This window comes from Microcaecilia unicolor, chromosome 7 (assembly GCF_901765095.1).
Source record: "Microcaecilia unicolor chromosome 7, aMicUni1.1, whole genome shotgun sequence".
In the NCBI taxonomy this organism is placed as follows: Eukaryota; Metazoa; Chordata; class Amphibia; order Gymnophiona; family Siphonopidae; genus Microcaecilia; species Microcaecilia unicolor.
The window spans coordinates 48,540,542-48,564,724 of NC_044037.1; the positions used below are offsets into that span (position 1 = coordinate 48,540,542).

Below are 24,183 nucleotides of genomic sequence, written 5' to 3' on the forward strand. Positions count from 1 at the left end.
ATGTGGTACAGTACTGTATGTACACTATTCCTGTTTGTTCATTGAAGTTTACAGCACTTTCTTGATTCATTCATAGATCCAGAGGGTTTGCAGTTTCATTTCTGCTGCATTGATTTCTGCTTCAAACTGTTATTAACTGGAGAAGACAACTCTAGTGAGGCTGAACATGCAGTACATAAATATGGTTCCCTTGCTCAATTCTGGATTTCTGTTCACACTGCCTGCTGTACAATTACTGTACTGTATACTGCTCTGTACTGTATTTGTGCTCAAATTCTGCTGTACAATGTTTTCCATTTTTTAAATTGCTGATTAGCATTAAACATTTTTTAATTAAAGATACCCTATGCCTGTCCTTTATGCATCAAGTATGTTTTCTATACATTTTGTAAGGGGTTACAATTGTTTTCCGTATTGTCCAATTTTTCACTTAACTGCCAATGGATTGGTCCCATTTACGTTGGATAATCGAGACTACACTGTATTTTGTACAAACATGATGTCCAAATTATGGGGGAGGCTACATTCCACTGAAAATTTTAGGGTTGCCAGAGCAGTTTTTTTTAGCATCCATCAGCATACTATTTATTTTCCAGAATATTTTCAGAGTCACAATCTGTGCTCAATATTCAATACCACATTGGTGACGGAACATTTTTGCTTTTCCATATTTGTTTTTCCTGTCTTAGGTCAAACAATGCATCCTTCAGTTTCTGTTTTTGCTGATGAGTATGGATTTCTGTTTCAAATGCCACTTGCTACATTACAGGTTCTGTACCTTGACCCTTTTGACAGAAATTCTGGCTGTCCCTCAAATGATTTCTTCTGCAATGCCAGGTTTCACTGCCAGTATAGGTTGTTCATTTCTATTAGTAGAGATGTTTCTATTCATAGCAAGAAGTGCAAACAAATTAATCTGTTTGCTATCTTTCTAGTATGATAGATCAGATTACTGCCTCAGACAATTTACTTCTCTGTAGATGGTCCCCCCCTTGGGAATCCACTTGGATATGTTTTTTTTTGTGTTTGTGTTTGTTCCCCCCCCCCCCTCTCTAAACAACCAAGTATTTTCATGATAAACCCAGACTCTGATCTTTTGGTTAATGACATGAATAGTTAAGTCCCTGTAGATAGATTATTCCCCTACAATTTTGTTTCCTTTTTCAATTTTTATCTTTTTTTTTTTTTTTTTTACTTTTTATATACAATTAGTAGATATTAAGTACAAAGCTTGCACTGTAAAGTACATACAAAAAATAAAATGATGCAAAATCCAATACCAAGCAAAACATAAAAAACTAGTATGTCAGACCATTCAGCAATGTCGAGGAAGCGATCACCAAACTTGGAAGGGTTAGAAAATTTTTTTACTAACTAGGGGAGAGGGCATAAAAATAACAAATTGCAAACCCTGATTCATCAAGCCTCTGCTTTTTTTTTTCTTGAATCTAGGAAAAGATTTAGCAGTGAAGGGGAAAGAGGATGACTTGATATACCGCCTTTTTGTGATTTCAGTCAAAGCGGTTTACAAATTATATACAGGTACATATTTCCAGGGCCAGTTCTAAGGTCTCTTGCGCCCCCCCCCCCCCCCTCGGTCCAGCATCTCCTTTCTCTTTTCTCCCGCCCCCTATTTCAGCCCAGTACCTTAAAAGGTGAATAACAAAAGTTTGGGGTTTTTTTTGTTTTTTTATTTTTTTTTACTCAGCAGCTTTTTCATTTATTTGAAAGCTTCCCATATGTAGATATAAATATCATGAAATAAGGTTGAATATCACTAAAACTGCTTAAAACATTATTGTAGATGATGGAAACAGAACTAATAAAGGCAATATTTTGTGCTCCTTTTTCTACACTGTTCTATACAATATAGTAATAGATGGTCAAATTTCAGTGAGGATATCCTGTTTACTGATGGGTTCATCTTAACTGTTGCAGTAATTTGCTTTGGGAAACCTGGTGATATAAAGATTGGAAATAAACTTAAACTCTCCTTTCATTGGGACACATGGAATCACATCTTCACCTCATCTCTTTTGTACAAATGGATTATTCTGTTTTGAGCATGTTTTGAGGGACAAATGATTTTCATAAGTCAAAATAATAATTTTTTCATGCAGATCTCTCATTTGCTTAAACATAACTAAATGGGCTATAAGCCCCAAATGCAGTCCATTGGTTTATCTTATACTGTGCCAAAACCTGCCCCTCCCCCCCCCCCCCCCCCCCCCCCCCCCCCCACCGCTGCAGTTGCCGCCATCATCGCCGCCATCCACCTCCCATATACCACAAGCCGCACACACTACAGTCCTACATTGAAGAGCCCACCTTCTGTGGTGGTGTAGTGGCCTTGGGGGGGGGGGGGGGGGTAGGAAAGAATCCCACTCTTTCCTGCCCGCTGCCACTGTTCAGTCTGCTGTTCTGCGCCACAGGTGGCTGTGTTTAAAAAATGGCTGCCAAGACTTCTGGTAGACTGCTGCCGGAATCCTCACAGCCATTTTTAAAACACTGTGGAGCCGCCTGCGGCTCAGAAGAGCAAAGCAGAGACTGATTAGTGGCAGCGGGCATGAAAGAGTGGGATTCTTTTTTGCTCTTATAACTGCAGATTCTTCTACACCACCAGGGTGGGCACTGGCCTACAAGGTAGGGTGTAGTGTATGGTGGCAGCGCAACGGGTATGCATGGCAGTTTCTGGTGGCCCTCGACTGTTGGTGCTCCCATGCCGTGCATACCTTGTTAACCGTGTTCTGCTGGCCCTGACTTATTTTGTACCTGGGACAATAGAGGGTTAATCGACTTGCCTAGAGTCACAAGGAGCTGCAGTGAGAATTGAACTCAGTTTCCCAGGTTCTCAGGCTGCTGCACTTACCAGTAGGCTGCTACTCCACAGTACAACAGCTCCCCCCCCCCCCCCCCCCCCCCAAAAAAAAAGAGTGAAAAACACCCATCTTGTAACTGATGCAAACATTAACAGGGTTACTGGAGCACAAAACACACTCCCAAAGGACTAGCCCACAGTGATATGTCTTAATATTGATCTTTTATTATTATTTATATTTTTTTAAACGAAATTATAGGTGTAGTAATCTGACAGGGACAGTCATCTCTCCAGGTAGAGATGGTATGAAATATTGAGAGAGACAAAGAAAAGGGTCAGGCATTTAAGTTTAGACAATGAAACAGATGGTTTCTCTTGTCATTTTTGTTTTTCAGGGGTTTGACCAACTTCGAATTGAAGGCCTCCTCTGTGATGTTACGTTGGTGCCAGGAGATGGAGAGGAGGTTTTTCCTGTTCACAGGGCTATGATGGCATCATCTAGTGATTACTTTAAGGCCATGTTCACAGGTAGGTATTGTTGTTGTTTTTTTTTCATGTAGCAATTTGTTTTAAGAATCCCACTCACTATATATAAGCAAGCTTTGTGAGTTTGCAGGGTTCTGTGGGATGTTAGACATAGAGGTGATAGTAAAATGAGTTAGAAATTATGGATGCAAGAGTTTGATGGATAACAGAAAAAATGAGCTGGAGGGGGAAGTTTAGAGTCAGAAGGGGAAGGTTGACAATGCATGAGAAGGATGAAGTTAAAGGGGAAAGTTGGGTAGGAGTGTGAAGGTGCAGGGGAAAACTTGGGAGAGAAGCACAATAGTATTTTGAAGGATTTGTATTGTATTGACAGAAGGAAGGTTCATAGAGATGTTCTATCATGGAGCACTAGCTGATAGTGAGTTGGGAGGTTGTAGTATTTCAAACAATCCTTGCAGTGTGAACGCTATGGCATTTTAGGGATTACTAGGAGTAGGAAAACATTTACAGCAGGATGCCTCCATAGTACATAAGATCATAAGAGGGTAGTTTTACTTTTCCATGTGTAAAGCATGTTTTACATATTGAAACTGGCTCTCTTAAAACTTACTTGTGGGTATATACACTTACAGTAGCACACTATTGTAAGAACTTTTATGTAATTTGTATGTTGGCATTTCTGTGGGGGAGGGGCCGATTCGGGTGTCTGTAATGTGGTCCCATCTCCTGCTCCCTCGATGCCGGTTTTGGCGGGAACTTCCGCCATTTTGGATATTTCCTTGTCAGATGCCTCCAGGTCTCTCTGCCTTCTCTGTCTGCGGCTCCAGCTCCTATTTTGCCTCGGGGGGAAGCTGGTTTCCCTCCTGAGTTTGTGGTACAGATGTACCAAGCCTTCTTGTTACACAAAACGGCTCCTGCTGAACCTCCAGCAAAGAGATCTCTGGAGGGTTCTTCTGTGCCTTTAAAGAGAGTCAGGTAATCTGTGGAGGCAGAGCAGGATGATTCCTTTGGTCCTGAGCAGGAGCCTGCTGCCTTTGGCAGAGGAGGCATGGTTTCCTGAAGAGGTTTTTCCTGAGGATCTTAATCAGGCAGTAGATGGAGAAGAATCGCTTCCTGTGGGGGAGGATCCTTCGGTGGTAAGAATTTTTCATAAGGATGACCTTCATGAGCTTATTTCTCAAGTTTCGTCTACTCTCCGTTTTGACGACCAGGATAGCCCTGTGGCCGAGCCTAGAAAGGTGGATTTGCTGGTCAAGGGTATTCGCAGGGCCGGTAGTCTTTTCCCATGCATCAGGATATTAGAGATATTATTCAGGCTCAGTGGGAGCTTCCAGATTCTGCTTTTCGGCTTGCTAGGGCCATGGGCAGGCTTTATCCGGTTCCTGATTAGATAAAGATCTCTTACGCTCTCCTGTAGTGGATGCGGTGGTTTACGCGGTTACTAAGCGTAATACGGTTCCGGTAGATGGTGGCATGGCTCTGTGGGACCCCCAGGATCGCTGGATTGAATCCTTGTTGAATGTTTTTGATGTTTCGGCCGTGGCCGTGCAGGCTGCCATTTGTGGTTCTTTGGTCGCGAGAGCTTGTTTCCGTTGGTCTGAGAAGGTGTTAGACCGTTCTTCAGATGATCTTTCGGCTATTGATAATGAATTGGCCAAGCTGGAAATGGGTTCAGCTTTTCTGGCAGATGCTCTTTATGATTTGCTTCAAGCTTCTTCCAAGTCTATGGCTTTTTCTGTTGCGGCTCGCCGTACGCTTTGGCTGTGTGGTTGGTCAGCGGATGCGGCCTCTAAGTCTAAACTTAGTAAATTTCCCTTTAAGGGTTCTTTTTTGGTGAAGAATTGGACAAGCTGGTGAATAGCCTGGGTGAAGCTAAGGTTCCGAGGTTGCCGGAGGATCGTCCTAGAGGTTCTGCTCGTGGTCATTTCTCACCTCTTGGCAGAGGCCGTGATTTTCGTCATTTTCGGCCAACCAGAGTTTTTCAGGTGCAACGCTCCAGATTCTTCCAAAGGACTCAGTCCTTTTGAGGAGGTCGTAGGGGAGGTCGAGAGGGCAGGGGGTTCCCTTTCCCCCTCTTCCCGCTCTTAACAATGAAGGTGTGCGGGCCTAGCCTCTAATCCAAGTGGGCACTCGGTTGGCGCAATTTCAAGAGAGGTGGACCTAGATTACTTCAGATCAGTGGGTATTAGAGGTTATTCGAGATGGGTACGCATTAGAGTTTGCTCACCCTTTGTCAGATGCTTTCCTGCAATCCCCTTGTTGTTCTCGCATCAAGGCCGGAGCTGTCCGAGTTACTCTCCGCAGGCTTCTGGATCTTTGAGCGATTCGTCCAGTGCCTTTGGCGCAGAGGGGTCAAGGTCGTTACTCCATTTACTTTCTAGTGCCCAAGATAGAGGGTTCTTTCTGTCCGATTTTAGATCTCAAGGCGGTCAGTCGAGCCCTCAAAGTGCCCTCCTTCTGGATGGAGACTCTACAGTCCGTCATTGTTGCGGTGCGGTCCGGGGAGTTTCTGACTTCTCTCGATCTTTCCACATTCCTATTTGTCCTGCACATCAATGCATTCTTCGTTTTGCAGTGCTAGGCCACCATTTTCAGTTTCGGGCTCTTCCCTTCGGGCTTGCGACTGCTCCCCGTACGTTTACCAAGGTCATGGTAGTGGTAGCTGCGGCTTTCAGAACAGAAGGCATTTTAGTCCATCCTTACTTAGACAATTGGTTGATTCGGGCAAAGTCTTTCCACGAGAGTGTTCAGGTGATGGCTCGGGTGGTCGAATTCTTGCAGTCCCTAGGTTGGGTAGTCAATGTCCAGAAGAGCAGTCTTCAGCCTTCTCAGTCCTTAGAGTATCTGGGAGTCCTCTTCGACACACAGCGGGGTCGTGTATTTCTTCTGCCGGCTCGGGTCCTCAAACTGCAGACTCAGATTCGACTCTTCTTGCAGACTTGCAGTCTATCTGCAAGAGACTATCCTCAGGTTCTGGGTTCAAGGGCGGCGGCAATGGAGACGGTGCCCTGAGCCAGAGGTCACATGAGGCCTTTGCAGAGGTCGCTTCTGTCGAGATGGTCGTCCCAGACCAGTTCGCTTCATCACAGGTTGCCACTTTCATTGCAGGTGAGGACCAGTCTGCAATGGTGGCTTCGGGAGGCCAATTTGACCAAAGATATGCCTCTGGATCAGCCCATTTGGACTGTGGTAATGAAAGATGCCAGTCTCCACGGTTGTGGTGCTCACTGTCAGGGGCAGGTTGCTCAGGGTCTCTGGTCTCATCAGGAGAAGCTGTGTTCAATCAACCTGTTGGAACCAGGGCCATCCGTCTGGCGCTCGGAGGTTTCTTCATCTTCTGAGAGGCCGAGCAGTGCGAGTAATGTCAGACAATGCCACGGCGGTCGCATATATCAATCGACCAGGAGGGATGAGGAGCCTGCCGTTAGAGCAAGAGGCGGCGTTGCTTCTGGAATGGGCGGAAGTCAACTTGGTGGCTCTGTCAGCGGCTCACATAGCAGGGGCCCTAAACGTTCAGGCAGATTTTCTCAGTCGTCACATGCTCGATCCCGGAGAGTGGTCGCTAAGCGAAGTGGCGTTTCGTCTGTTGGTTGATCGTTGGGGCTCTCCCAAGATGGCTCTGTTTGCATCTGCAGTCAATGCAAAGCTTCCTCTGTTCTTCAGTCGTCGCAAAGATCCAAAAGCACAGGGAGTGGACGCTCTTCTTTAATCCTGGCCGGACGGGCTAATGTATGCTTTTCCTCCTTGGCCTCTGGTAGGGCGTCTTCTTCAGAAGGTAGAGAATTACAAGGGTCATCTGATTTTGGTGGCACCTGACTGGCCTCGAAGGCCGTGGTATGCCGACCTTCAACGTCTTCTGGTGGATCTTCCCTTCAGGCTTCCGGTCATGCAAGATCTCTTGTCACAGGGTCCGGTCATTCATCCAGATCCGGATCGATTCTGTCTTACGGCCTGGCTCTTGAGAGGGTTAAGTTGACTAAAAAAGGTTACTCCGCTCAGGTCATTGCTACTATGACGCGTTCTCGTCTGTGTTCTACTTCTTTGAATTATGTGCGCACTTGGAGGATATTTGAGAATTGGTGTAGGGAGTTTAGTCTATCTCCTTTTAGGACTTCGGTTCTGCAAATTTTGGATTTTTTGCAGCGAGGTTTTGACAAAGGTTTGGCTTTGTCTTCTCTTAAGATGCAGATTGCGGCTTTGACGTATTTTTGTGGTTGTATCCAAGGGAAGTCGCTGGCTAGTCATCCGGATGTGGTGCGTTTCCTCAGAGGGGTTAATCATCATCTTCCCTCTCAATGTTCGTTTCCTCGGTGGGATCTGAATTTGGTGCTTTCAGTTCTTACTAAGCCTCCCTTCGAGCCTTTATCGTCCTTTACTTTAAAGAATTTAACTCTGAAGACAGTGTTTTTGGTGGCCGTTGCTTTGGCTAGGTGAGTTTCGGAGTTGCAGGCGTTGTCGTGTAGATCTCCTTTTTTGGAGTTCTGTTCCGATTTTGTAGTTTTGCGGCCAGTTCCGTCTTCTCTTCCCAAGGTGGTATCTCGGTTTCATGTTTCTCAGCCGGTTGTATTGCCTGTGTTAGGTTCTTTCTCCAGTTCGGAGGAGCAGCGGAGTTTGAAGTGCTTGGATGTCAAACGAGTGTTGAAGCACTATATTAATTCTACGGATAACATTTGGCGATCTGATCATTTGTTTCTTCTGATTGGAGGTGCGCGTAAGAGGCTCATGGCCTCTAAGCCCACTATTTCTCGATGGCTTAAAGAAATGATTGCTTCAGCCTATCTTCTTTCTGGGAAAACTGTTCCAGAGCATGTTAAGGCTCACTTTACAAGAGGTCAGGCAGCTTCTTGGAAAGAGCATTGTCTGGTTCCTCCAGAAGACATTTGTAGGGCGGCGACCTGGTCGTACTTGCATTCTTTTTCTAAGCACTACCGTTTAGATGTCCTCAGTCGTCGACAGGTTGCTTTCGGAGCGCGAGTTTTGTCGGCGGGGCTGTTACAGTCCCTCCCATAATTTCACTGCTTTGTTACTTCCCATCAGTCACATTCTGGGCCGATCCAGAGGGACGCTAAGGAAGGGTAAATTAGGCCTTACCTGCTAATTTGCTTTCCTTTAGTCCCTCCGGACCGGCCCAGATCCCTCCCTTCTGATATCTGTGTTTTCAGAGGTTCAAAGTTATTTTTTGGAGCTGTGTTGCTAGTTTATTTCTCTATTAAAAAAGAAATAAAATAAAATAAATCAAGGAATATGTTTTTCTGGCTGTCTAAAATGTCCTGGTTATAGGACCTTGATATGTTTGCAGGCACTCACCTTTTGTTGGCAATGTGCCGGTGGCTGCTTAGGTTTTTTGAATGCACAGGTTATGTATTTCTTTCCTGGCTTTACTTCTGCTTTGGTACTTTATTACTGGATCTTTTTCTGGCTGGCAAGGGCTCTTATTGGCTCGCTAGTCATAGTTTTATTCTCAGTTTCCACCTGTTGGAAGGCATGCACAACCCATCAGTCACATTCTGGGCCAGTCCGGAGGGACTAAAGGAAAGCAAATTAGCAGGTAAGGCCTAATTTACCCATGTGTTTTATAAAGCCATGTAGAGGCTTCTGTTTTATAGACTGGCATCTTTTTGGATTTATCACATAGATGACCTTTTATAAAATTACTTCTTATATGTTATGTTCTGTACTAATATCCCACTATATTCCTGATGAAGCAGGTTCAAGGTGGGTAACAATCATACAACTAAATACAGCATCAGAACCAAAAATGTAAGCATACAATATTACAGTACAAAATTACAAAAAATAGGATTTATGAAATAAAATTTTTAGCATCTTTAGAAAATTAATATAACTAGAAGGCAGCCTAATATAATTGCCTGACCAATTTACTTCAATTCTTTGAAGGAGTGAACAAACATGTGGACAAAGGGGAGTCGGTTGATATTGTGTATCTGGATTTTCAAAGGTGTTTGACAAGGTACCTCATGAAAGGCTACAGAGGAAATTGGAGGGTCAATGGGATAGGAGGAAATGTCCTATTGTGGATTAAAAACTGGTTGAAGGATAGGAAACAGAGAGTGGGGTTAAATGGGCAGTATTCACAATGGAGAAGGGTAGTTAGTGGGGTTCCTCAGGGGTCCGTGCTAGGACCGCTGCTTTTAATATATTTATAAATGATTTAGAGATGGGAGTAACTAGCGAGGTAATTAAATTTGCTGATGACACAAAGTTATTCAAAGTCGTTAAATCGCGACAGGATTGTGAAAATTACAAGAGGACCTTACGAGACTGGGAGACTGGGCGGCTAAATGGCAGATGATGTTTAATGTGAGCAAGTGCAAGGTGATGCATGTGGGAAAAAAGAACCTGAATTATAGCTACGTCATGCAAGGTTCCACGTTAGGAGTTACGGACCAAGAAAGGGATCTGGGTGTCGTCGTCGATAACACACTGAAACCTTCTGCTCAGTGTGCTGCTGCGGCTAAGAAAGCGAATAGAATGTTGGGTATTATCAGGAAAGGTATGGAAAACAGGTGTGAAGATGTTATAATGCCGTTGTATCGCTCCATGGTGCGACTGCACCTTGAGTATTGTGTTCAATTCTGGTCGCCACATCTCAAGAAAGATATAGTAGAATTGGAAAAGGTGCAGCGAAGGGCGACTAAAATGATAGCGGGGATGGGACGACTTCCCTATGAAGAAAGACTAAGGAGGCTAGGGCTATACAGCTTGGAGAAGAGACGGCTAAGGGGAGACATGATAGAGGTATATAAAATAATGAGTGGAGTGGAACAGGTGGATGTGAAGCGTCTGTTCACGCTTTCCAAAATACTAGGACTAGGGGGCATGCGATGAAACTACAGTGTAGTAAATTTAAAACAAATCGGAGAAAATGTTTCTTCACCCAACGTGTAATTAAACTCTGGAATTCGTTGCCGGAGAAAGTGGTGAAGGCGGTTAGCTTAGCAGAGTTTAAAAAGGGGTTGGACGGTTTCCTAAAGGACAAGTCCATAAACCGCTACTAAACGGACTTGGAAAACTCCAAAATTCCAGGAATAACCTGTATAGAATGTTTGTACGTTTGGGAAGCTTGCCAGGTGCCCTTGGCCTGGATTGGCCGCTGTCGTGGACAGGATGCTGGGCTCGATGGACCCTTGGTCTTTTCCCAGTATGGCATTACTTATGTACTTATAGGCAGCCTTATATTGAAAGGCAAAGATCTCCATACTTTCACTGAAAGATAACTAAAGGATTTATTGTGAACAGATTTAACTTGCTCCTTTCACGGAATGAAATGCTAGAAGGAGGCGATTAGCATTTCAACAACTATTAGCATTACCCAGCTAATGAATCGATGTTAAAAAGCACTCTGGCAAAAACCCATGTAAAATTGTAAAAGTTAAACAGAGCTTAAACATAATTTGAGCTTCAACAGGCAACCAGCTGGGCTTGATGGACCTTTGTTCTGTCCCAGTATGGCAATGCTTATGAGAGAAGAAAGGGTATAATACAGACCTTTAAGTACGTGAAAGGAATTACCAAAAACAACCCAAATCTTTTCCAATGAGGAGAAACTGTGGAACTAGAGGAAATGATATGAAGCTACAAGGAAAGCAAGAAAGTATAGTGCATGCGATGAACCCTAGCATCATGTCTTCAGCAATGGCTATTCCAGGTCACAAGAACCAAGATTATGAATAAATAAACAAGTGAACATGTGACTGCTAATTTATGGACTTCTCCAAGAACTTGTCTAAACCGAGCTATGCCAACTGTCTTGTTCTCCTGGCAACACATTTCATATTTTAATTGTGCACTAAATTAAAAAATGGTTTCCTCTATATAGTAACCAGTAAATGATGGCAGAAAAGGACCTACATGACCCATCCAGTTTGTTTAGAATGGTATACCTGCTGAGCAGTGTATGTTACTTTCACCATGCTTGTGATGTTCGGTTTGTACCTGTTGCACAGAGTAGATTAATTCCTCCATTATTTCGTTGAAGTATTGCAAAAGTGTTTTGAGCTGAACTGCTCTGTGCTCGATTTACATCATCTTGTCTTTTAGGGATCCATATTGTATATCTCGCTCCTTTTTTAATTCCAGCACTGTTTTTGCTTCCACCATCTTTTGGGAGAGCATTTCAGGCATCCACTGCCCTTTCTTGTTGTTGCTTGTGTCTCTTCCTCCTTGTAGCTTCATATCTTGTCCTTTAGTTCTGCTGCTGCTCCTTATTTGGAAGAGACTTGGGTTGTTTTTGGTAATTCCTTTCAAGTATTTAAAGGTCTGTATTATCCCCTCGATCCCTCCACTCATGAGCACATAAACATTGCCATACTGGGACAGACCAAAGGTACAAGCCCAGCATCCTTTTCCAACAATGAGTATTGCAGGTCCAAATATCTGGCAAGATCCCAGATTTTATGCTACTTATCCCAGAAATAAGCAGTGGATTTTCCCAAGTTCAACTTAATGGTTTATGAACTTTTCTTTTAAGAGTTTGTCCAAATCTTTTTTTTAAACCCTTTTACCACATTCTCTGGCAACAAATGCCAGAGCGTAATTACACATTGAATGAAGACATATTTCGGATTTATTTTAAATATTACTACTTAGTAGTTTCATTGCATGCCCCCTATTCCTTGTATGTTTAGAAAGATAAACTAGTAATTCACTTCTACCTGTTCCACTCCACTCAAGATTTTATAGACCTTAGAAAGTGTAGTCTGTTCTTTGTCTTCTGATGGAGACCTCTTACCATTTTGTTAGTTTTCCTCTGACCCCCCACTCCAGTTTCTTTATGCCCTTAGTGAGATATTGCTTTCAAACTGAACACAGTACTCCAAATGAGGCCTCAATGATAGCCTGTAAAGGAGCATAATGGCCACCTCCTTCCTGCTCATTATGCCTCTGGCCTTGCAGCCTAGAGTTCTTCTGGATTTAGCTACCACCACCTTTTGCTGACTTAAGGTAGTTACAGTGTCACGCCAAGATTTCTCGCCTTGTCTTCTCATATGCCTCTCCCCTGTGTGGCAGATCTTAGTGTCCTCCAGAAAATGGCAGTTTTTCCTTTTATCTCTTTTAGAGATATCACTCATGAAGATGTTGAATAGAATTAGCCCTCAGATCAAACCTTGAGGCCCTCCACTACTTGCTTGTTTTACTTCCCAGTGAAGGCCAATTTACCATTACTTTCTGTGATCTGTCAGTTTTTACCCAGTTGACCACCTTAGGACCCATCTGTATGCTGCTCAGTTTATTTCTAAGCCTCCTATGACAAGCCTTATCAAAAACTTTTCTGAAGTCCAAGTATACCACATTCAGCACATGCCCTTTATCTGGTTTTCTGTGCACCCTGTCAAAGAGGTCAGTGAGATTCAACTTCTGTTCCAGAAGCACATCAAAATGGATGCTTAAGCCTGCTGTCTTGCAGTGCTTCTAATATTTTATTTTCTTGCTGCACTGATCACCTTTGTGCTGTAAGTGTCTGTTTTTGAGAACTCCAGATGTCAGTTGCAAAACAAAATAAATTGCTCTGTTTTCCTGATGGTTGGAGTAGCAAGTGATCTTAAAAGGACGTCCTGACTCCCATACAGATGGCATCACCATGGGAGCTGCAAGGTATATTAGATCCAATTATGTCTGAGCTTGGTCCAGGCAAATTGATGCAAGAAAGTGCTACAAATATATCCAAATTAAGATGGGTGATAACAAGCCTAAGCGTGCAATTGCATTCTTGCTCTGAGCACACAAACCAACTGCAGGTGTGAATTCTTGATGTAGAAGGGGGATTATAGCAAGACCAGCATGAATGCAAAATGATTTGTAAAGATGCAGAAATGTATATTACATCATCCTGAGAGAGCTGAAGGCATGAAGCCAGTAGAATTAATTGAAGGACTACTCCCAAAGCTACTGCATCTTCACTTGCTATGCCCATTTGAAGTTGAAAGGGCAAAAAGGATCCCAAGTCATGAGTACCATAATGACCAAGGCCCTTGGCCTTTATTCTCAAGGTTCTTAGATATCTGCAAGTGCTGGAGCTTTTAACAAAGGCCTGATTTGAAGTGGCAAAGAGCGAGATTGGTAATTTATTGGACTTGTTCTCCATCACAGTGCAAAAGCACGAACAGCTCCTTGCATAATTAGGCCGCAATTGGAACAGCTTTGTGCCAGAATGGAATGTTTTACCCTGTGCACCTCAGACATGCAACTTTGAGGGCCCTGCTATGTTAATAAAATTTCCTGCAGGAGTGCAACAGGTACACCACTTAAGCCTCACAGCATTCAGTTATGACTTTATATGCACTGCTATGGTTGTCCATGCAGCTGATTCGACACCTTAGAAGGAGGAGTGCTGCTTGGAAATGATTGTGTGCCATGAAAATGTACATATATGACTAGTGCAGTATTCATTCATGTTTTGGATTTAGAATTAGAGGGTGCTGTGATAAATTTTTGGTAATGGCGGGAGAAACCCTTGGTGTACAGTACATAGTGGTGTCAATGTTGTAAGAGGATGTGGATGGTGTGTTAATGGGATGTAGGTTTAGGGTGGGGCAGAATATTTGTGCAGAGCTCCAAATAGAAACATCCTTTCACTTAGTATGAATTCAGCAAGATATGGTATGGAATTGTAATGATCTGGAGGTTTTCAGCTCCAGCTAGACCATGAGCTATGAATAGGGAGTAGGTGATTTATGAGACCTTTGCATCTATATTCATTTAATATAAAAGTTATTCCCAAACTGGTTTCCGTGAGCTCTTTTTAGGGGTTCCACAAGCGAGGAAGTTGGCAGCATGCTTCAACCACTCACTGGTACTCCTGCACATGCTCCATTCAGCAGCATGAATTAAGCATGCACGGGAGTGCTAGCATTAGCAGCTAAAGCACACTGCCGACTTACTGCTCAGGCAGCACAGCTCTTCAGCTAATTTAAGTCTAAGGTAGTCTCCTTCAAAGCAGCATGATGTAGTCGAGGGAAGGGGAAGATGATGGATAGAGGGTGTGTGTGTGGGGTGGAGGGGGAATGCAGTCTGAGAGAGAAGGAGAGATGTCAAATTGAGGGTGTGGGGGGGGGGGGGGGGGGGAAGACCCGAGATGCTGGACTATGTGAGAGGACAGGAGGGAAGAGAGATCAGTCTGTGGGGGGGGGGGGGGGGTAGGGGAGCAGAAGCTGCATATGACCGGGGCGGGGGGGGGTGGGGGTGGGGGGGGGGGGGGGGGGGTCCTTGCTGTATGAAAAAATATTGTAGGGATTTCATCATTGTTAAATGTTTGGGAAGCACTGATGTAAACAGTCTCAACTATCCTGTTAAGTGCAAAAAGGTTTTTAATTTCTTAAAGGGCAAAGGAGATGTCTGCTTATCTTTCTGCTAAAGAGTCAGCTAAACTTCAAACGAGATGAGTGAGTGGCTATTATCACTCTATGGCTGTAAATAAAAAGGGTGGAATGGCTATCTACAAAATTATCTACGGCAAAGCCCCAGGGTATATGACAGAGCTCATAGACCTGCCTTCCAGAAATACAACCAGATCAACAAGAACATATCTAAATCTTCACTACCCAAGCTGCAAAGGACTCAAATACAAATCAACTTATGCAAGCAGCTTTTCCTACATAAGCACACAACTGTGGAATGAACTGCCAAAAGCCGAGAAAACAACATACGACCATTTAAACTTCAGGAAATCACTAAAAACCTACCTATTCAAAAAAGCATACCTTACTGACATAACCTAAAAGACTGAACCCTGCTACTCAACTAACTAAAGCTAGAACTGGACTCAAACACAACTCCTCCTCGCTACGATTCCCAAATATGTCTGTAACACAAGTATCTATTCTACCATAATACCACTTTGTATTTGTTCCTTACCGGCTTGGCGCATGCCTATGGTATTATGTAAGCCACGTTGAGCCTGCAAATAGTTAGGAAAATGTGGGATACAAATGTAACAAATAAATTAACCCTAAATTAGGAGACAAAAAGGTGATTTTATTTAACATTTGTACTCCTCATTGGAACTCATCTGTGCTTTTCAAGAATCTTGCCACTATTGTATTACAGTAGGCACCTGTCTGTACTTCTGGCAGGAGATTAATCAAGTAACAAATTCCTGGTTAGTCAACCTAAGAACCAGAGGCTATAAAAGTCCAAAAGATGAGAATAATTTTGTGCTTTCTTTAGATCCTATTGATCCGTGAAGAATCTTGCATCCGTATGGTCAGGAGTATACGTTGTGTCCCAGGTACACCACTCAATTTCGAGGACTGATTTCTTCTTGGTATTTTGTAAGATGTAAAGAGAGATGACAAGACCTTTTTCAGATATATTGGAGAAAGGAGAAAAGGAATGGAATTGCAAGACTGAATGATAATGGGAATGGCTATGTGGAGAGTGAGGAGGATAAAGCGAACGTGCTAAACAATTAACTTCTCTTTGGTGTTCACGGAGGAAAATCCTGGAGAAGGACTGCGGTCAGCTGTTGAGGAAACATCTGGAAATGAAGTGGATACTGTGCCGTTTATGGCGAAAAGAGTTTATAAAAAGCTTTAGAATCTGAGGGTGGATAAAGCTATGGGGCCGGATGGGATACATCCCAGGATACTGAGGGAGCTCAGAGAGGTCCTGGCAGAACCTCTTAGATTTATTTAATAGATCTTTAGAGACGGGAGAGGTTCCGAGAGATTGGAGACGAGCGGATGTGGTCCGAGATAGGGAAGAAGTGGAAAACTACAGAACGGTAAGTCTCACGTCAGTGGTAGGAAAAATAATGGAGTCGCTGCTGAAAGAAAGGATAGTTAACTTCCTAGAAGCCAATGGGCTACAGGACCCGAGGCAACATTTATTTCCAAAGTAAAATCTTGCCAAACAAATCTTTTTTTATTTTTTTTATTTTTTTATTATTTATAATTTTTACATTATTCATCAAGCTTTACATCTTGAACAGAAAAGGTACTTCATCAAAGAAACAGAAAAAAAAACCCAAATACATCCTTAATTCACAATTAAGAGTTAACAGATAAGTACACTCGAGTCCTCAGTTTGTGATCCAAGAATTACACATGTGGAAAATAAAGAAGAGTATAATATTGAGAATTATTAAACCTGACTAAACAGAGAGTTCCTATTTCAATCATAGCTCTATATTCCCTAAAGATCTCAAACTCTTCTGGTAACGAGAAATTCTGTAAGTTGTGAGGATTCATAAAAAACATACTTCACTGACTGGTAACAAACTACGCACTTACAAGGGTAACGTAGGTAAAAGGTAGCTCTCAACTGAAGGACACCTGGTTTTAAGAGCAAAAATTGTCTACGTGTTCTTTGTGTTTCCTTAGAAACATCAGGGAATATACGTATTTTTAAACCCATAAATTCTTTATCTTTATTTTTGAAAAATTGTCTCATAATCCACGCTTTATCTGGAGGAAAGGCAACTGTTACCAATAATGTTGCTGGAGACACTAATTCAACAGTTGGAGCCTCTAATGCAGCGGAAACATCTAACGGTTGATCTGAAGTATTTCCAGGCATTTTAGTTGGTAAATAATATGCTTGAATTAAAGGAGGAAGAGAGTCCTCCGGCATCCCCAAAGAGTCTTTGAAATATTTTTTCAACAGTTCTCTAGGCGCAGTCGTAATTGCCCTAGGGAAATTTAAAAATCTCAAATTATTAGCCCTTTGGGAATTCTCCAGAGATTCAATCTTCCGTCTCATATTAATACAGTCTTTAATTAAAGTTGTTTGTGTCTCTTGTATTTTTTCTGTAAGTTCCAGTTGATTTTTTTCCTCCTTTAATATATCCTTCCTTTCTATTTCCGCGGTAACAACTGTTTCTTCTAATTTCTTTACTCGAGATTCTAATACTTGAACTTGAGGACATATAACTTTTCCTAGATTAACTATCAGAAGCCATAAATTGTCCAGGGTCACTTCTGGTGGTTTAACTTCTAAAAACGCTAAAGTGTTTAAAGTCTGCTGCCCTTCAGCTGAAGTACTTACAGGTTGCATTCCCGTTAATCTCAGAGGGGATCCCGCAGACAAAGATATAGACTCCTGGGCTAAAGAAGGGATAGAGTTCCCTTCCACACTCGTATCCTCCGGCAAGATTATTGTGTTCTCCCGTTGCTCCGCTGCTAGAACACATCCGGCTTGCAGAGGAGACGCCGCCGCCGCCGGGGGAGAGACGCCCAGGGGTTGCGGGGGGCGAGCACGCTGGTCAGGACTAAGAGAGATGTCATGCACTAGTGGCGTCTCGGAACTTTCACCTATTCCAGGCGTCACAAGCGTGCCATTCTCCGACCACTGTTGAACTCCGGATCTCCGCAAAAAGGTATCTAAAGTACCCGAAACCTGAGTAGAAGATCGGCTTGGGGGAACAGCGGCAGCCGATTTCCCTCTGCGTTTCGGCATAACGAAGAAAGAGAGCAAGAAAACTCAAAGCTTGTCGAGGAGCGCGGAGATCAGCGTCAGGTTCATTCTGCCATCTTGGATCCGAGAAAATCACTAGTGGAGCCAAACAAATCTTATTGACTTCTTTGACTGGGTAACCAAAGAACTGGATGAAGGATGTGTGCTAGATGTAATCTACTTGGATTTCAGCAAGGCCTTTGATCCGGTCCCCCACAGAAGACTAGTGAATAAGCTGAAAGGGTGAATTTAGGACCAAAAGTGGTGAACTGGATAGGAAATTGGTTGATCGACAGGTGGCAGAGGGTGGTGATAATGGAATCCACTCGGAGGAAAGGAAGGTGAGCAGTGGAGTTCCTCAGGGGCTGGTGCTGAGGCTGATTCTGTTTAATATATTTGTGGGAGATACTGCTGAAGGGTTGGAAGGAAAGGTTTGCCTTTTTGCGGATGACACAAAGATAGCCAATAGAGTGGATACTCTGGAGGAAGTAGAAACAATGAGAAGGGATCTCCAAACGTTAGAAGAATGGTCGAGGGGTCTGGCAGTTAAAATTTAATCCCTAAATATCTGAGAACCTAATACACAGTGGTGTGCTAATTTCTAATCTTTACTAACTAAGCACAGTACACCATACAATAATTCTAGATCTAATCATATATCAAATGTTGGTAATCTATTAAACATCTACTTTGAACGAAACTGTGAAATTACTTATTTATTGTCTCAACTGATATGAGTTAGCACATGCAATATCAATTCATTATCCATTCAGACACATATACTACCTAGGTTAGATTATAATATAATTAGCCTTGACCAATCATACAAATTGTATACAAGCAAGTATAAAAAGTCATTTGCCTAGGTGTAATACACAGTCACTGTTGGACGCTCCCAGGGTCCATATAGATTTCCCACTTGTTTCAAATCATCGTCCTCAACAGTGTCGATTCACATACAGGGCTCTACGATGTGGTGCTGACCTGCAAGAACAGAGAAGGACCCAGGAAGGTAGCTTTCAGTGCAGAAGAGGAGTCCCAATGGTGTCCCTCTCTTACTCAGTAGAGGTGCATATGCTGCAGAGCTTCTCTGGGAGTTCCTCTAGGGCCCTGGAGCCTAAAATGGCACAGGCCATTGCAGACTATGTGTGTGGCTTTTTGGCAGAGGGCTTGAGGCCTGTGCAGGGATTTCTTGCCCTTGTGGTGGCAGGTGCCCTGGCTCATGGCCCTCAGGAGTTGGAGAAGGTCCTGTTGGTCAAGAGGAAGGGGCCACACAGAGACCATAAGTCTGCAGATCTGGGTCCCTGTTCTCCTGTAGTCTCCCATAGAGTATATGTCAGAATCCAGGGAAGATCCCTATTGTCCCCTTCATGGAGGGGAGAGGGATGAGTTTTTAGTGCAGATGATCTGTACCCAGGGGAGGATGACAATTCCTTCTTGGCGACACTGTTTAGCAGAGAGAATCTGAATCTTAGAGGAAATGCCTATAAAATTCTACAAAGCATTGGCTAGGAAGGTGCTGCCTGACTCTAGGCATGCCACCCTCTCTAAAGCCTCTAAAGCTAGGAACTGCTGTGCCCAAAGGAGGAGGGCCTGAGCAACATAGCTTGTACAAACTGAGACCTGTACCCCCAAATCACCTTCTAGTGTTGTCCTTCAGGGCAGACACTCCCATCCACCCTCTGGAGGCAGAATAACTTCTCTAATTTGTCATGCTGCAAGAGTAACAGCCTCACCAGGTGCCTTGTATCCATGAAGGTCTCTCTGGGGCCTCCCACTCAGCTAGGAGCATTTGTGACAAAGCCCTTTAGAGGAGAAAGACCTTGGGGTTCTTCTGGAGACCATCCAAGATGGGACTCCTATCATGGGGCTGCTCCTGCCATCAGGAAAGGGGAGACCCGCATGGCTGAGGACACAGAATCAATGAGATGATTCAGTTCCTTGGTCTGTTCCCCTGCAATTCCAGGGGATTGTTCAGGGGAATTTACAATGCGTAGTTTTTTTTGCAGATGTTTCCTAAAAGAAAAAAAAAATCCCTGTTATGCAGTCACTTACTAAAGTTGAAAATTAGTGAAAATACATAGCCCTATCCAGCTTTGGCATTCACATACCTAATGGTTCCAGCCTGCACCAGAACTTAAACCAGTGATATTAATGTGTCTATTTCCCATTTGCTGGTGAGGAATGGACAGAACCCTTTGACTTGGTATGGTGTAGTAGGACTCGCGGAAAGGAAATTAACAGGTATGAAAACATTTCTCCTTTGAAGCAAGTGAAAATGCTGTTTTAGCAAGCTTTTATGGAAAAATATGAAAATAAATGTAAAGCAGTACTGCTAGATTTGTGTTTGGTTTTTTTTTGTAACTTAGGCAGCCTAAGTACAAAACAGTGCAAATGCACATTAGGCACTCAATTCATTGCTCGCCATGCATTAATGAATGTTTTGGTTATGCCCACTTGGAACTTAGTGATGAGAAAGTATTGTGCCTAGTAAATTAAAACTGCACCGCAAAATATCTCATAAATATTTAAGTAGCTTAACACACAGAAATTCTATTCAAGTGTTAAGTTCTTTAAGTGGGACCTTCCCATGAATACCTGAAACTAAAGGATCAGCCACTTACAAGTAACATTCTTCCTCGCTCATGCCAATTTTTTTTCTCTTTATATATTTCTCACAAAATTGCATATGTTCGCCTTTTAAAGATGTGTATTTTTGTGCATTGTCTTCCATTTATCATATTGTGAAACAGAGGTTTATTACCTTTAATCAGCTAGTGTGGTGCTTAGTTGAAAGCACAAAAAAAGGCCACATTCATATTATGTTCTCTTAGGCTTCCATGGCTGGTGTCATGAGTGTTGTAGTTGTCCATTTCTTGCCACATTTTAGTAAGTGGAGCCAATGTTTTCAGCCATCGTGCAGTGACCAGTGTCTGTTCCAATTAATCAGATGTGGCAAAACCAGACAATTGCAACAATCATGACACCAGCCATGGTAGCTTAAGTGAAAATAGTATATAACGTAGCTTTATGGGAAAAATATCTCTAAACTCACCAGATTGCCTTAAAGAAAGCCACAGCACGGTGGCTGAAATATCAGTTCCACTATCACGCCAAGTCCCAGACAACCACAACAATCATAACATTCATATTATAGTTTACTGGAAAAAAAACTTTTAATTTTTGAAATATAACTTGTCATGTAACTTTATTGTTGCATTTAGCATATTCTAGTATTTCATAAAATGTTTTAATATTCATTGTAATTTAATATGATGGTGATTATTTTCTTGCTTAGGTGGAATGAAAGAGCAAGACTTACTGTGCATTAAGCTTCATGGTGTGAACAAAATTGGTCTAAAGAAGATTATTGATTTCATTTATACTGCAAAGCTGTCTCTAAATATGGACAATCTTCAGGATACATTAGAAGCTGCCAGCTTTTTGCAGATTTTGCCTGTTTTGGACTTCTGTAAAGTGTTTCTTATATCTGGGGTAAGATGTTCACATTTAGCTTCCTCATTTTCTGTTTTCATGGGACAGTATTTATTTATTTATTTATTGCATTTGTATCCCACATTATCCCACCTTTTTGCAGGCTCAATGTGGCTTACAAATACATCATGAATAGTGGAAATACATGACAAGATAGATATTTAGTATTACAGACAAATCTTGGGTTACATGATTATGATAAGACATGATAGTAGTCTAACAAGCAGATATAATAAGTGTATTCTGGATATATGTGGAAAGGTTCACATTTGTTGGTCTTTGTGGTATGCCTTGTTAAAGAGATGGGTCTTCAGTAGTTTGCGGAAGTTAGTAAGTTCATAGATTGTTTTTAAGTTACGCGGCAGCGCGTTCCAGAATTGTGTGCTCAGGTAGGAGAAGATTGACGCTTGCGTTAGTTTGTATTTTAGACCTTTGCAGTTGGGGAAGTGAAGGTTGAGGAATGTGCGGGATGATTTATTAGCATTCCTGAGTGGTAGGTCTATCAGGTCTGACATGTAGGCTGGTGCATCCCCATGAATTATTTTGTGAACTAGGGAGCATATCTTGAATGTGATGCGTTCTTTGATTGGGAGCCAGTGTAGCTGTTCTCGTAGGGGTTTAGCACTTTCGTATTTTGTTTTACCGAATATGAGTCTAGCTGCAGTGTTCTGGGCTGTTTGAAGTTTCTTGATTATTTGTTCTTTGCAGCCAGCGTATAGTGCGTTGCAATAGTCTAGATGACTGAGTACCATTGATTGCATCAGGTTACGGAAGACGGACCTTGGGAAGAAAGGTCTTATTCTTCTTAATTTCCACATTGATTGGAACATTTTCTTGGTTGTGTTTTTCGTATGGTTCTCAAGTGTTAGGTGTTGGTCAATGGTGACTCCAAGAATTTTTAAGGTGTCTGAGATTGGAAGATTCAGTTTAGTTGTGTTTATGTTGGTGAATTTGTTCGTGTTATGTTGAGAGGTGAGTATTAGGCATTGGGTTTTTTCTGCATTGAGTTTCAACTGAAATGCATCCGCCCATGAGTGCATGATTTGTAGACTTTGGTTGATTTCATTGGCGATTTCCTTTAAATCTTGATTAAATGGGATGTAGATCGTTACGTTGTCTGCGTAAATGTATGGGTTGCAAATTTGGTTTGATAGTAGTTTGGCCAAGGGAATCATCATTAAGTTAAATAGAGTCGGTGAGAGGGGGGATCCCTGTGGGACTCCGCATTCAGGTATCCATGTGGCTGATGTGGTTGATTTGGATGTCACTTGGTATGATCTTGTGGTTAGGAACCCTTTGAACCAGTTGAGAACGTTGCCTCCGATTCCGAAGTACTCAAGGATATGTAGTAGTATTCCATGGTCAACCATGTCGAAGGCGTTAGACATGTCGAATTGTAGAAGTAGTATGTTCTTGCCAGTTGCAATCATTTGTTTGAATTTAGTCATGAGCGTAACTAGTACTGTTTCTGTGCTGTGGTTTGAGCGAAATCCTGACTGGGAGTTGTGTAATATTGAGAATTTGTTTAGGTAGTGTGTGAGTTGTTTAGTCACCATCCCTTCCGTTATTTTGGTTATTAAAGGAATGGATGCTACTGGTCTGTAGTTGGTTATTTCACTAGCACTTTTCTTCGCATCTTTGGGTATAGGAATAAGTAGAATGTTTCCTTTCTCCTTCGGGAAGAGTCCATTTTGTAACATAGTTCAAGTGATTCGTTAGGTCCGTTATAAATTGTTGAGGGGCATATGTCATAAGGTTGTTTGGGCATGTGTCTAATTTGCAATGAGATTTGGCAAATCTTTTGAGCGTTTGGAAGGTGTTTTCCTCCGATAATGTCTCGAAGTTGGTCCAGATTCTGTCTGCTGGATAAACACCAGGGTCTGGGTCTAGGTGGTCAAGGAGTTCGGCGTAGTTGATGGTATTGACAGGTATTTTTTTTTCGCAATTGTACAATTTTCTCGTTGATGTATTTCGCAAGGTTGTCTGCTCCTGGTGTATTTTCGTTGTTGGTAGTGACTGGTGTGGTATCTATTAGTTTATTCACGAGTTGGAAGAGTTTGTGTGTGTCCTTGTAGTTTGATCCAATTTCAGTTTTGTAGTATAGTCTTTTAGTTTGTCTTATGGTATATTTGTATTTTCTTTGTAGTTTCCAGGCGTTGAGTGTGGGTTTGTCTTTCTTTTTATACCATGCACGTTCTAATCTTCTAACTTGTGTTTTGAGTTTTTTCAGGTCTTCATTGAACCATGGTGTTGATTTTTTTCTGCGTGAAGTTCTGGTTTGAGTTGGGGCGATGTTGTCTAATATTGATTTGCATCTATCGTCCCATTCTCGTAGGAATAGGTTTGTATCTGTTTTTATTGTCCATCCATTGTGATAGATCTGTTGCCAGAATGTTACCGGGTCTATTTTTCCTCTCGTGGTGTAAGTTTTTCGTTCTTGTTTGTTAATTGAGTCTTTCGTGCGCCATTGGAGTGAGATGTATGCTTTATAGTGGTCTGACCACGGTATCTGCAAGTGAGTAGTATGCACTGCAGTGAATGTCGCTCCTAAGCCAGTATATGTTAGGTATGATCTCAGTTTACTTCTAGTGCTTGCCTTAATACCTGCACTGTACCAAAGAAAACTTACTTCCAGTATTCATAGGACGTTACATAAATAAGCAATATATCAGTGTTTTGTGCCAGTCCAACCTGGCAGCATTGGGCTGTTGGCAGTCTATGGTACAGAGATACTACAGGTTGGTGACTCTCTTAGTAAATCAAGATGTGGTTAAAGCACACCTTTTAACCACATTGTGATAACTCTCTCCTTCCACCCCTTATTCTCTAATGTTGATTGTTACAATTAGGTATTTTACTGCATTTGAGTACTATTGTAATTCTATATATACTCTTATTATAACCCTTTAAAAAGGATATTTTGTCTTTGATCTGTGTTCCATTTTACAAAGAATGGAGTCCAGTCTACTGCC

At 42.4% G+C, this 24,183-nt stretch overlaps 1 protein-coding gene across 1 annotated transcript in view; it reads left to right on the forward strand.

Moving 5' to 3' along the window:
- The window catches only part of KLHL13 (kelch like family member 13), a 192,587-nt gene that overhangs the window by 119,431 nt on the left and 48,973 nt on the right, over positions 1–24,183 (forward strand). Inside the window, 2 exon segments of the mRNA XM_030209395.1 lie at positions 3,214–3,346; positions 21,015–21,211. Of these exon segments, the coding sequence (XP_030065255.1) occupies positions 3,214–3,346; positions 21,015–21,211 (330 nt within the window).